Source organism: Amyelois transitella, chromosome 5, assembly GCF_032362555.1.
Source record: "Amyelois transitella isolate CPQ chromosome 5, ilAmyTran1.1, whole genome shotgun sequence".
Taxonomy (NCBI): domain Eukaryota; kingdom Metazoa; phylum Arthropoda; class Insecta; order Lepidoptera; family Pyralidae; genus Amyelois; species Amyelois transitella.
Window position 1 is genome coordinate 10,842,256 of NC_083508.1, and position 14,083 is coordinate 10,856,338.

General features: G+C 36.8%; 2 protein-coding genes across 8 annotated transcripts in view; both read left to right on the top strand.

The window, feature by feature from the left end:
• Positions 1–14,083, top strand: part of LOC106134506 (CD63 antigen) — a 515,731-nt gene that overhangs the window by 60,239 nt on the left and 441,409 nt on the right. The window lies entirely within an intron of this gene.
• The window catches only part of LOC106134517 (paxillin), a 51,889-nt gene that overhangs the window by 33,281 nt on the left and 4,525 nt on the right, over positions 1–14,083 (top strand). For 5 of the 7 annotated variants that reach the window (XM_060944490.1, XM_060944489.1, XM_060944491.1 and 2 more), the window contains exons 4-8: positions 3,085–3,190; positions 10,430–10,640; positions 12,121–12,327; positions 12,401–12,574; positions 12,647–12,877. In XM_060944490.1, coding sequence (XP_060800473.1) covers positions 3,085–3,190; positions 10,430–10,640; positions 12,121–12,327; positions 12,401–12,574; positions 12,647–12,877 — 929 coding nt within the window. Of the gene's footprint in view, positions 1–3,084; positions 3,191–10,429; positions 10,641–11,865; positions 11,990–12,120; positions 12,328–12,400; positions 12,575–12,646; positions 12,878–13,054; positions 13,368–14,083 lie in introns of those variants that run through there. The other 2 variants (XM_013334596.2, XM_060944492.1) reach the window with 2 other exon arrangements.

The window sequence follows — 14,083 nt, forward strand, 5'->3', positions numbered from 1 at the left end:
ACAAATTACACTAATTAAGTTAGCCTAGAAGTAAGTTCGAGACTTGTGTTACGATATACTAACTCAACGATACAAAATTTTATATAGATAAACATCCTAGACTCAGTTCAATCAGAAAACGTTCTTTTCTCATCATGCCCCATCATTTTCCTTGATGTACATAAATATATAAATAAAAATTAATATAAATGTACTAAAAACCAAAAAATAATAAAATAGATACAGTCGTGGGAATTATAAACATATGCATAGACTAGACTAAAATAAAACCGTGGGGCACGTCAATTGTCTACAAATTATAGACTTAATGTGCGATAGAAGAATCGTTTAATTCGTCGTTAGGCAGTTGGCCCGCAGACGGTGCGCAAATTACTTACTATTTTGCTGGCTAGCGAGGAATCGTTTCACTGCTCGTAGTTTGTCTTTAATCGACAAAACTTATGATAAAAGTACTACTCGCTCAACATTATAAAACCCTAAAACTCGCTTAATCGAGCTTGCTAACTTGTTTCCACATTCTAGCCCTACTTATCACACGTCCATCGTTGTCGGTTGAACAACTGCCTAATTATAGTGTAACATTACAAAATAAACATTTTAATCAACGATTGTAGACAATTGACGTGCCCCACGGTTTTATTTTAGTCTAGTCTATGCATATGTTTATAATTCCCACGACTGTATCTATTTTATTATTTTTTGGTTTTTAGTACATTTATATTAAACATTGCAATGTATGTTTAACATAAAACCGTTTAACTTAAAAAGTTGTTTTTACCTATTTTTATTTTCTAGTTTTTAGTTGTAATGAATAAACTCAAAAACTACTGGACCGATTTGAATGAAATTTGGCACAGGGATAGCCTTAACCTTCAGGAGTAACATAGGCTACATTTTATCCCACTGCTTAGATTTTAATTTTGAATAGTAAATTGTATTCTACTTGTTGAGACCTTTCATTTGATACCCATGTTGATTGGATTGATAAAACCTAAGTTATCCGCCATTTTGTAGAGGCCGCCATCTTGGATTTCAATTTTTTATAGTATATTGTATTCTGCTTGTTGAGCCCTTTCATTTGATACCCATATTGATGGGATTAATGAAACCTAAATTATCCGCCATTTTGTAACGGCGGCCATCTTGAATTTATAATGATAATGAATAAACATAATTATATTGTCACCAAAATCCAAAGTGTATACAAAATTTCAGATTAATCGGTTGACAGGAAGAGGGTGAAATTTGAATTACTAAATTTGACCCAAGAATAAATAAAACAAACGGGGTGAGCTAAATAAAACCGTTTAAAAAAGTAAACATGATTACTGGAATAACAGAAAAAAGTTAACCTATCGCAGATATTGACATGCAAGGCCATCCGACCATCTAACAAAAATAGATCATTGCACACGATGTACAGTTTGTTTGCAAACTTGTATAGAAATTGTTGAATTTTCTGCTACATGAATACATATATATTACCACGTCTATATACCTTGCGGGGTAGATAGAGCCAACAGTCAAAGACCGACACGTTCCTTCTTTATAATGGAATTGAGATATAAACAGTGACAGGTTCCTACGAGTAGCCCATCGCCTACAAGAAGGATCCCAAGTTTATTAGCATATCTTTTAGTCGCCTTTGACAACATCCATGAGAAAGAGATGGAGTGATCCTATTCTGCTACATTCATATTGAAAATAAAGGATATTACTATGATTATCTGTCTCTACAAGTATCAAAAATATATTGGTACTATGCTTCCACCCTTCCACATGTAAATTGTAGCCTTATGTGTTACTAGCTGTCACCCGCGACTTCTTTCGCCGACAATCTCAACACATAAAATCTGACCGACTATGTTGCAATTTTTAAGGACCAAGCCTAACACATCAGAGAAAACCGCATTTATGTGATTAAGATCTTGCGTAATAAAAATTAAAAAAAAAAAGTGTGTAATACGCGTAGGTATGTAATAAAAAGAAATTTTTATTCAATAAAAATCCCCCGTCTTTCTCAGGCCACAGCTCTTAATAGTTAAGTCTCAAGAATTTCGCTCTCTAAATCCACTACAGTACAGTGTTCTGTTAGTTGCCATGCGCATGCGCATCGCTATTAATTCTGTGCAAATGCTAATATTGTTCCTCCCCTAATGAGCGGCCATGTCTAATCCGTCTTAAATTATGGATTTTCAGCTGGCATGCATTCTGACAACATGCCACATGTGAATTTAAACACACGACATTTTGTTTCGGAGTCCATTGCCATCACTATTGATTATATTCTATGACTAGCTGTGCCCGCGCCTTCGTCCGCGTGGAATATTTATTTTGGGCATCATTGAAGAACTCAAGGATTAATAACTTCCCTGTTTTATTTTCACATTCTCCATTATTTCTTCGCTCCTTATAGTTGCAGCGTGATGTTAAATAGCCAAAAGCTCTCCTCGATAAATGGTCTATTCAACACAAAAAGGTTTTTTTAATTCGAACCAGTAGTTCTTTAGATTAGCGCGTTCAAACAAACAAGCGAACAAACTCCTCAGCTTTATAATATTTTATTATGTATGTATAAGTTAATGATACCTCATTTACACCGTTTAGTCTCAGCGACAGAAATACAGTACATTTTCATTATTGTTTGGCTTCTTTCCTAATTAGTGGCAAACGTCTGCTGCCTTTGTACTTGCGCGTGTTTTCAGTATGTAAACATGAATAACGGGAATTTTATTTATGTAGTTTTTTAAATTTCATTAGTTTGCACTTGTAGCTACATATATGTAAAATAATGAAATGAGATTTTGATCTGATTTAACATTTTACCATTTTATTACTATTAAAATCTGTGGTTTGTTTTGTTTATTGTAAAAGCCTGTTATGAAAATAAGAATAATAAATGAAAGAAGAAACCTTTGGAAATGAGAGCGACACTTGTACGAAAATTTAACCGTTAACCTCAAACACAAAAGTCACTTGACTTACAACAAAAGTCACTCAAAAGTGATCCAAAAGTCCATTCAGCTACAAAATTGGGTTATTATATTCAGTACACGGAAAACTTATAAATTATTTTAATTTCAGGTGCTGGCGATGGATATGCCAGAACGAATGGTGCTACCAGCCCAGCATCTTCGAGACCCACAGTGGACTCCCTGCTGGACCAGCTCAGCGCAGACATACCCAACGGGTAAGCAAACTCTAATACATAAATTAAAACAAACTGTTCAGGATTATGATTGATTAAAAACCGAGACTCATTTTTTTTTTGGTTATCAAAATTAATATCCTAATTCGAGAATCATTCTTTTTATGGTTATCAAAGTTGAAATCCGTTTTACGGACGACCTCCTGGCTCTTACACATCTGGGAGAGTGTGAGACCTATAGTGTTCCAGCCTATGCACTAAAACCCCCCCCGTATATTTTCTGGCTATTTTGAGGGCATCATGGGATCGCAAGACTTCCAAACCGAGAGTCACCGTGCCAAATGAACTCAAAACTGTGTGTTGAGTGAACTTCTATGTATTGAAATGCAAAATTTCAGGATATGAACGCGAAAGTGAGATACCTAAAAGATATTTGCTTAATTCCGAGACGAACTATAGACTAGAGCCATTATAATTTTATTATTATAAAGTAGGTATTCTCAAGTTTTAGTTTTGAACAAGATAAATCTCTTATTTAAAATTTAAAATAATTGACATAAATTTGTCGTGAGCCAAAAATCAAATGTTCCGGGGTTTTTATTTATACTGTACTACAATAATGTAGAATGTTTGAGAATTTAAATATCTCGTGTTAAATTACCTTGTCAGCGGCCATTCTGAATGTAATTTGTTCTGGGTTATTATAATTTACTTTTTCACAAGATTATTGCTCAATTTCAGCGCCCAATTTTGCATGGCGGCAAAAAAACGATTAATGTTGGTTTTCTTTTGACATTTTTAATTTTAGATATATGGCGCTTCTAATTTCGTTTGCTTGTAGAGAAATTGTGATTGCGCAGTTATTTTGAATCTTAACTTCTAAAATTAGACATCAGAAATCGTTGAAAATGTCGTAAAAATAACAAGTTTTTCTTTAACTTTAACTTTTCAACAAAAAAAAAATGCGCTTTCAAGCAGTAAGAAAAACTAATTTAAAAAATAACGAATAAGTCTGTTATTTTATTAAAACATTGAAGCCTATTACTTATTTTTCTCTTGGTATTCAGTCTGCATCAACTTTCTAAGAAAAGAATCTAAAGTAAAAAAAAATACAATCGAATTGAGAACCTCCTCCATTTTTGAAGTCTGTTAAAAATGGGAATGGAATTTCAAACGAAAACACCCCCAATTGATTAACTAATATTTCCTTAATAACTTATTTGCCTAAATTTGATGCCTACTCTTTTATAATACCATTTATTTAATGACTCTTGTTCTGTAAATTTAAAATATACATATATGTACCTGCACCTTGACTTTAACGTAAATATAACGTTAGGTTTACAGCATCAACACAAAACAAATGTTATACAATCAGGTTTCAGCCGCCGCCGTGATCTCCAGATCTTGGCAACGGGTTTAATGGCACTTCCGTTACATTTTGTGTGCCAGTTGTGCCACGTTTTGAAGTGCCATGTTATGATGAGATACAGCGGTTTAGTGTTGTGTTACTGTAAAGAAATATTTTTTTTACCACTGCTATTAGTATGAAGAAATATTAATATTATATAAAAAAAACGGATAAGTGCGATTCGGATAGCGAATAAAGATTTCCGTATTACTGAAACGTATATAATTATTATCACGTCTACAAGAACTAAGACTAAGAGATAGGCAACTAAGAGTTAGGCTTATAATCTTGGTATTTTTCTTTTAGGCGATGGGCTAGCAACCTGTCACTATTTGAATCTCAATTCTATCATTAGGCCAAACAACTGAACGTGGCTTTTCAGTCTTTTCAAGACAATACTGTTAGCTCTGTCCATCCCGCAAGGGATATAGACGTGATGATATGTATGTATGTAGGTATGTATGAAAAATAATTTAATAAATGAATGAACGATTTATTTGAAACAACTCCACGTACACAAGCTATGAAGTGGTATGATATCCTGCCTATGAAAACAGCAAAGAAAAAAGTACCTTTTGTTGTGTGAGAGCGCCCTTTAATATTAATCACGTGCCCTTTTTTTTATTATCGATGTTTTTATCGATAACAGAAATATGCAGAAGGAAGTATGCAGAGATCGTGGCAAGTGGAATGAGGTAGTCTCTGCCTACCTCTCCGGGAAAGAGGCGTGATTTTATGTAGGTATGTGTAACAGAAATAAATCCTCTATGAAGATTTCACCTGCCTTACTATCACGGTTCACGAGACACGGCCTGGTGGCGCAGGAAGATCATCAGAGTTTTAGTGAATAATGGGTCACGTTTGAAAAGAATTTTTTCAAGTGTACTGTACACATTACCCTCTGATTAAACTCATAAATAATACAAGTTCAATCGATGTGTATTGATTTTATAATGGAAGGACGTGACGCGTAAAAGCGATCCATAAATTCAAGGCTGAAAATGATTATGTGGAAATTGGAATGTTGAACCACATCTATATACATACATATAGTCACATCTATATCCCTCACGGGGTAGACAGAGCCAACAGTCCCGGAAAGACTGAATGGCCGCGTTCAGCTGCTCGGCTAAATGATGGAATTGCGATCCAAATAGTGACAGGTTGCTAGCCCATCGCCTAAAAAAAACGCAATTTATATGATGGCAGATATTATTTTAGGTGAAAGGAAAATTGCCGATCGTATTTACATCACCCAAAATATAACTAGCATTATATCTTGATTGTTTATATTTTGGGTGTAAAATGAAAATATAGGTGTAATATTAATAATAAAGTGCAAAGATAGATTATTCTGGTACGTTTGAACGTAACCTACGTAACAAATAAACTTAAAAGTTCTGACCGATTTTGACGAAATTTGTTACACAGATAGAATAAACGTTTATGAATAACATAAGCTTCTGGGAATTCCCATGGGAGCGAAGCCCCGTGCAAAAGCTAGTTCTTAATATTGAGCGTAAGTTGTACGTTTCATATATACGCAGGAAAATCGGCAACAATAGATATGAAAAAATAGATAAATAAAAACCATTACATACGTTGCCTTTAGCACTTTTAGATCGGATTTTAGTTATTTTACGACAATGGAAAATTGGCAACTAGAATGAGTTCAAAGACCTTTGATCGTATAGCCTATCAAATATCAAAATGAAGAAAATTTTAAAAGCGTTTACAATGGTATTTTACTATTTAAATTATAGAAAAATAATTATTTTTCTTAATTATTTTTAATCTGCAACGTAAAAGCGTCTGTGTACTTATATCATTTGTCTGTCAAGATGATTCCTAGCGGTTTTTGACGGATACTTATCATGTCAGTAAAACATCTCACAATAATATCGTGACATCTTCATCTAATTATCTAACTCTATGTGATATCACAACAACTTGCAACTCTTTTGAATTTTGTCCTGTCTAAAGTTGTATAAGATCTATTAATGAATTTTTACTTCACCTTTTTTGTATGTTGATGCATACATTTTGTCTTTATTTTATTGCTTACATCCAATAAGAAGCCACTTTGATAATTTTATTAGAGCCAGCATTTAAGTCTGCCAAGGTTCCCAAACCATTGGAGATATGCATACCTGTCATATAACACTGGTTTGCCTTACAAATGTTGTCTCCTATCTTTTCCACGACATTTCACTCATCGACGACGCGCCATCTTTGTGTCAATAAAATAATAAATTATCTTATTCTTTTCCTTATGTTCAGACGAGTCCATTAGGGTAGTGTATATGTTTCAACGTGACCGGGCCGTGTGGAACGCGTATTTCGGTGTCCACCTACAAATAGCGTGCTACGTCAGTTACGCTACTTTTGTTGTAATCTACTATCGGGTGACCACGCATCGGCGATGAATTGGGATATGCAAGAACAAAAAGTAGTTCTGTAAAAAGGTATTTGTATTTTCGGCACTAGACGCCAGTTGCAAATAGGCCACTTAATTTTTGACATTGACAAACAGTTGTCTTTACATAATTTTTGAAGATCTATTTGTAGAAAAATTTATAATATAATGATATAAAACAACAACAACAACTGTACTTTACAAATTGTAATTGTTACAATCACTACATAGTATAAAACAAAGTCGCTATTTTAGTCTGTTTGTCCGTATGCTTAAATCTTTAAAATTACGCAACGGATTTTGATGCGGTTTTTTGTAACAGGTAGAGTGATTCAAGAGGAAGGTTTTTATGTATAATTTTTTCCGAATTTTGCACCCGTGCGAAGCCGGGGCGGGTCGCTAGTAAAGAATAATTAAACAAATACATAAAAGTAGAAAAAATTTAAATAAATAATTTAATTCCTTATACCATTAAGTTATACCAAAACTTCTTATTCATTTAAAAAATATATAATATATTTTTGGTTTCATTTCTGACCCCCAACCAAATGTACTCGATTTTCAAATTGCAAAAATTATGGGCACCCCAATGTAATATACGTTTCTTTTCTTCAATAATACGACACATAAATTATTGTTTCTCTTCTTTCCTAATTGTATGAAGAAACAAACATATAATTTTTAAAGACTATATTTCTAGAATTTCATTGTAATGTTTAAAATTAAAAGTTTCGTCAATGGATCTTTGATACAAATTCCTTTTGTCGTAGGTATCTTTTTTGTCGTTATTGACTGTACATATAATATTAAAACTGTGCAATTTTTTCACGAAGCAAAATTATTTATTTTTTACAAAATAGTATTTAATATGGATGTGTAGATGTTATTGTTGACTTGAACTTTTCACCACACCTTTTCCAATTAAGTACTGTATTGATAAACTTGAAAGACCGACAATCGGCCGGGCATATTATAATTTAACCTTCACATTTCCAATTCGAACATGATTTACGAGTGGAGCACATAAAAATTATTTTCGTTCCTCGCTATTATCTCGAATTACTCTGTATTAAATATATTGAGACGCATGGTTCAATGGGTATTTTGGGCGTAGGGCGCTGACAATATGACGGCCTCGTCTGAACCGCGTGGGATCTTAATTATATCGGAACTCATAAATAAGAAAGAAAATAGTAGGTATATCTTTACACATCAAAAATAAAATGTAGTAGGTTTCATACTTATATTTTTCATAATAAAATTCCACTTTGAAGTATCTATTTACACAAAAAAGGTACAGTTTAATCTTACACCATTAAATTTTAACAAACTAGCTTTAGGTATTGTAGGTCACATAATAAGAATATTAGCTACATACTTCAATCCTCCAGGTTGATGTAGCCCACTCTGTACTTGTTTACATTATTTGACAGATGTCCGAGAGCCATCTCATTTTATGCTAGGTATATGATCTATTTATGTTTGTTATGATGAATGTTCTGTTGTTTGTACCGAGACAGAAAACCTGACTGCGGACAAGAATCTTGGCTTGTGTCTTCAATTAAAAAGGCATCGCGAAGATAGACGCCTCTAATATGGCGAATGATGTACTCATAAATTTTATATAATGTCCGACACAGGCATGAAACTATTTATGTTTAAACTAATTGAAATTTATAAAGATAACTACTTTTGCCACGTTCCTTAATCTTTCATGAAAGATTGTGTGGAGAGGACGAGGTTGACTAAGCAAATGTACTGTATAAGGAGAGTGTGAATTGAAACGTTGGAGTGGAAAGGCCTAGACGAACGTACCTTCATATCGGGAACGTGAAGAATGGACTGAAAAGCTTGCATGAAGAGAGTTAAGAATTGGAAATATTTTAGGAATATATATATGTATATATGGGCAAACTCTAGAACTAAGTACATAAAACAAAAGTATAAAGTTTATAGTGTTTGGCACTAACAATTGTGCCCGTACATTTCCGGTCCGCAAACTGCAATTAGTATCTTGCGTACACCTGTCGTCTGACGTCTCAGAGATGTATTGTACGCATTATTTGTTGATGCAGGGTTGTCAACCGTTACAAATAGGAAATGTAATAAAAGAACAATTACTTTCTGAGTATTAAGTATTATTAAGTTATGTACATTACTTTGAATACTAACAGATGCTCTTACGGCGAGGGAAAACATCGTGAAGAAACCTGCACATTCAGGCAACTGGATGTGTAACCATGATCGATCCAATATGAGTTAGGTTTACCTGCAAAGGTTGCGGAGGTCAAATTGTAAAAACCAAACTCACCCAATCCAGGATCCATGGTCAAAGGCATACCCCGGGCTCCTCTCCACAGTGATGATGATGCAACCGGGGCTAAAGCTAAGATGAAGAAGACTTATATAAATAAACATCCAAGACCCAGGCCAATCGGAGAAAGTTCGTTTCTCGCACGCCTACCGCTGCGTCACAGAGGCCGCCTTTATTAATTTAGTGAGTCTGTCGTCAAGAAAAATAATTTATTTTACCCAAAACTAGATCAGTTTAATATTTCCATATAATCATTTGAAGTGGGCGATGATTGAGTAATCTCTTTGATCCCTGGTTCTTCGCCCGTGATAATATTAACATCCTTGGGAATAACATACAGTGAAGTGGGTTACTGTAACACTGAGTCACGCAGACACTTTCGGCTGTATACTTTAGTTTTCATAGAAATATCAACCACCTTTATGAATAATTAGATTATTGCCCGCAGCTTTGTTTACGTGGTAATTTCTAGGATATAAAAGGATCTTGTTATCCCTGAGAGATATTCCGAAATCGGTTTAATAATTTTTGAGTTTAATTTTACCGACAAACACCTATTATACTTATATAAATCTTTCCGCAATATAATAGACTTATCCTTCGATCGAATATTTCTGATATGATCTCATTTCAGAAATTCATGATCGATGATGTAAAGATAGATTTAAAAATCGGCTAGAGCCAACCCTTCTAAAACACCTAGGAATGTCACAGATGTATAAACATAAACATTGTAGATCTAGAAGGGCTACCTAATCTTGGAACCAGATTGTAATAATTCTCTTTGCCACGCTCATACTGTCATAACATTTCCAATATATTATGACCATGTTTGCAATTTATTGGTGTAAAATGAACATGTTTATTAAAATTTATAGTAACTGTGTAGAACGCGTTAGAATTCAGTGTAGCGGCCGTTCAGCCACCATGGACAGACAGACACTATGACTTGACATTTTAGATGAACAAAACTGACTGACTGACTGAAAAAAAGGACAAAATTTGACTTGACGACAATAACACACGACGCCTTGAACAACCAAAAAAAGTGGTTTTATTCAGACACGACCTTCCAGACCTTCGGCCCGTTTAAGTAAGTAAAGCCTCTTTTTTTTTCTAAATCATATTTTTTGTCCACAGTCGAGCGTCCACATCCCCCGTGCCCCCGTCCGGATCGTTACCCCGGCCCGGCACCAAACAGGTCACGGTGACCGTGCAAGAGACGGTGGTGGAACCGGCGCAAGCGCAGCAGCAACCCCCCACCACGGTGGCGCCACATCGCCCTCACTACCACGCCTCCAATGCTACCAAGGAGCTTGATGATCTGATGGCGTCACTGTCTGATTTTAAAGTGAGTATTTATGTGGTTTCAGATTCCTCTTCAACACTAGTTCTACATACATTCATGTTTTTTAATGTAGACAATGTGCATTCGTCCATGATTTAGATTTAAGAGATCTATATTTGAATATTGACGTCCGATGAAAATGCTGCAGTGTAGTTTGTTCCGCCGCTTCTTCTACACATGCGCTTTGGAAGCGGTAGTAGTTGTAATTAGATTTAAGTGATGTGACGTCAATAAGTGATACCTTGTATTCAATTTTGAAAATAAATCTATTCTATTCTATTCATCCTCTGTAAAGTCTCCCGCCCCCGTAGCATGGCACGCGCGACGCCGTTTTTATCGCGCGATAAACTATCGCTGTTTTGCTTTTTATTAAGATGTGAAACGGGACAGCCACGGTATATCGACATTCCTAGTCCACCTCACACCAAAAACAAGCTACTTTTACTACCTTTTTCAATCTTTCAAATAATTTATTTTTCTAAACATGCGCTTTTTATTGGTTTCCTTGAAATAATTGAAACCCGTATCAATTTGCACCTACATAACAAGGATGCAACAATAAAATGTTCAATAAATTATTGTTACGTTGAATTAAAATGGCATCTATCTAATGTCGGTTCTCGGAACAATTTGTCAGCTTTATTACCCTACCATCGTGATCTCTATCTTTAATTTAGCCATGCAGCCAATAAATTGTTAACTCATTATCAGTAATGAAGACGTTAGAAGTTAGAGCCCTCCTCAGCGCCAAATCACGCACGTCACATTACTGATGACCCCAAAATAAATGGAAAAAGGCCAGGTCTAGTTTAGTGGAAGCAGCTGCTGGGAGTGCAAGGTCGACGCGATTTACACGACAGATCCACGGTCAAAGGAGAGTCGGGCCTGATTAATTCGTAAACTAAACTTCAGCTTCAAACGAACCGACTCGCTAACTGTTCTCATTCATAAAAGCTTATTTACTAAATACACTTTTGTATTTATAATCCGGCGCACCGAACACTCGCCCAATTTTACGAGCCTATGCTCGGCCCATCGGAAGCCCACAAGGGCTACATGGCAGCCGTTTTCACGGCCACCTCGGCACACTGCACCAAGCATTTTCCGTTTATTATAATATTTACAACTCTCCTTTCTTGGTCCACGGCTATTTCCAGCCGCGCAAACAGGCATCACTCCAGCGTCGTGGCGTCTCGCTCGCTCCCGCGGTCTCCGCCATAGCTAAAGATAGTTCCGAGCGTTACATCACAGGCGTGGTGGGGCCGACGGCTTATAATATTAGAGTACATAGTCAAAGTTTTCACTCGGACCGCATTCGCTCCAGTTTCCCACGACCGGGCGGTTTACCTTCTGTACGTTGCGGTATTCGCACTAACGATCGAATCGATCTGGTCTTCTTCAGATTTAATTCGATCATATCACAGTGCTGCTATTTCTAAGTTCTGAATAACAGCAGCATTGTGATTATTTGTTGTATTTGCAGGTGAGCGGCGGCGGAGGCGAGGGCGGTACCCACGTTTACCGGGAGAAGCGCGCGTGGCAGGAACACTACCGCAGCAGCCCGCGGCAACCCGAGTCCGCCTCTCTGGAGCACATGCTCGGATCCCTCCGCGCAGACATGAGCCGCCAAGGGGTACAGACCCCCCAGAAGGGGTGCTGCAACGCCTGCGAGAAGCCCATCGTCGGACAGGTGGATATCATCAAATGGATTACAGTGAAATCACTACTCAAGTGCAAGTGTGAAAGCAATGTGTCTTGTCCAGGTCATCACCGCGCTGGGTCGGACGTGGCACCCGGAACACTTCACCTGCGCCCACTGCACTCAAGAACTGGGCACGAGGAACTTCTTCGAGAGGGAAGGCAGGCCTTACTGCGAACCCGACTACCACAACCTCTTCTCGCCGAGATGCGCCTACTGCAACGGACCAATCCTTGACGTTAGTTACGGCTACATTGCATTTTGATTATGGATCTTAATTAACCGTGGTAAAGTTGTATTTTGTTTACAGAAATGCGTGACGGCGTTGGAGAAGACATGGCACACAGAGCACTTCTTCTGTGCTCAGTGCGGACAACAGTTCGGTGAGGACGGCTTCCACGAAAGGGACGGAAAGCCGTACTGCCGCGCCGATTATTTCGACATGTTCGCGCCAAAATGCGGCGGATGCAACAAACCCATCATGGAGAACTACATCTCGGCGCTAAACACCCAATGGCACCCGGATTGCTTCGTTTGCAAGGTCAGTATTCACCGTCCTAAGACTTTCAGTGCTGACAACAGTGCCGGCATAAAGGTTGGTCTTCAATTTTGAAACTAGCGTCTCAACGCCAGGTCAAGTATTCTACAATGTGGTCTGATTGGTCAAAATAAATTGTAAAACTTTCAGGCATATGTCTAATGTTATGTTTCGTCACAGGACTGTCAAATGGCCGTCAAAGGCAAATCTTTCTATGCCATGGAAGGAAAACCGGTATGCCCGAAATGCGTCGGAGTCGATGAAGATGAATAAAGAATGATATCTATGCAACATGCCCCCAAAATGGATGCCCTCCCCAATTTTCTTTTTCAGCTATGCTCGCCGATCAAACGGCAAGGGAATGAAAACACAAACATAGATGTACACACACACACACACACACACAAACACAACACATGAGACGACTCTAGTACAACGTACTTAATAAAAAAAATTAATGTAATATATTTTTGTTAAATTATTGTTATTCTAAGATTTGTAATAAAGAGAACAAAAATAATTATAAAAAAAAAATATAACAAAAATAAAATAATAAAAAAAACTATAAAACAAATATGAAACTTTTAGTGGCCAGGGTCGCAGACCTGAAGGTCGCGGGTGCGCACACGCCGCACGGCATTGACCTTATATCATTGTTACGTCGCGAAAAACGCGACCAAAATGAAAAGGGGGTCAAGTGCCGCGCGGATAGTGTTTCCCGCGCACTCCCGAACTCGGCCGGCTATATTTAGGGCGCCGTGACGTCACGTCTGCATCACCGCAGGCGTCGTTAATCAAGCGGCTTTGTTTATGGGCCATTCGATTATACTCTTAAAGTATTTTTAAGACAACTTTCTATTTTTGGATGTCGCCAGGAGAGTGACATTAGGAATGAAAGTAAATATTAACTAAACACTGATATACAAATATCCTGAGTGGCATTATTTAGTATCTAAACATTTTATTGAGGTTGATATCCTTTATCAGTAAAACTTTGGATAATGAATAAGGGCTCAATTTGAGATATTATTTCACTTAACGCCATAACAACTATGGTGTCTTAGTCTTAGGCCTTGTGAAATTACAGGTGCATATCTGCACTTTGGGTCACTGATCATTAATTCTTCACTTCTCGCTTCTGTTGCACATTATTATTGCACAGAAGAAAAACAGAGTTTTAATGTGGATCGTTGAAACAAATAGTTTACC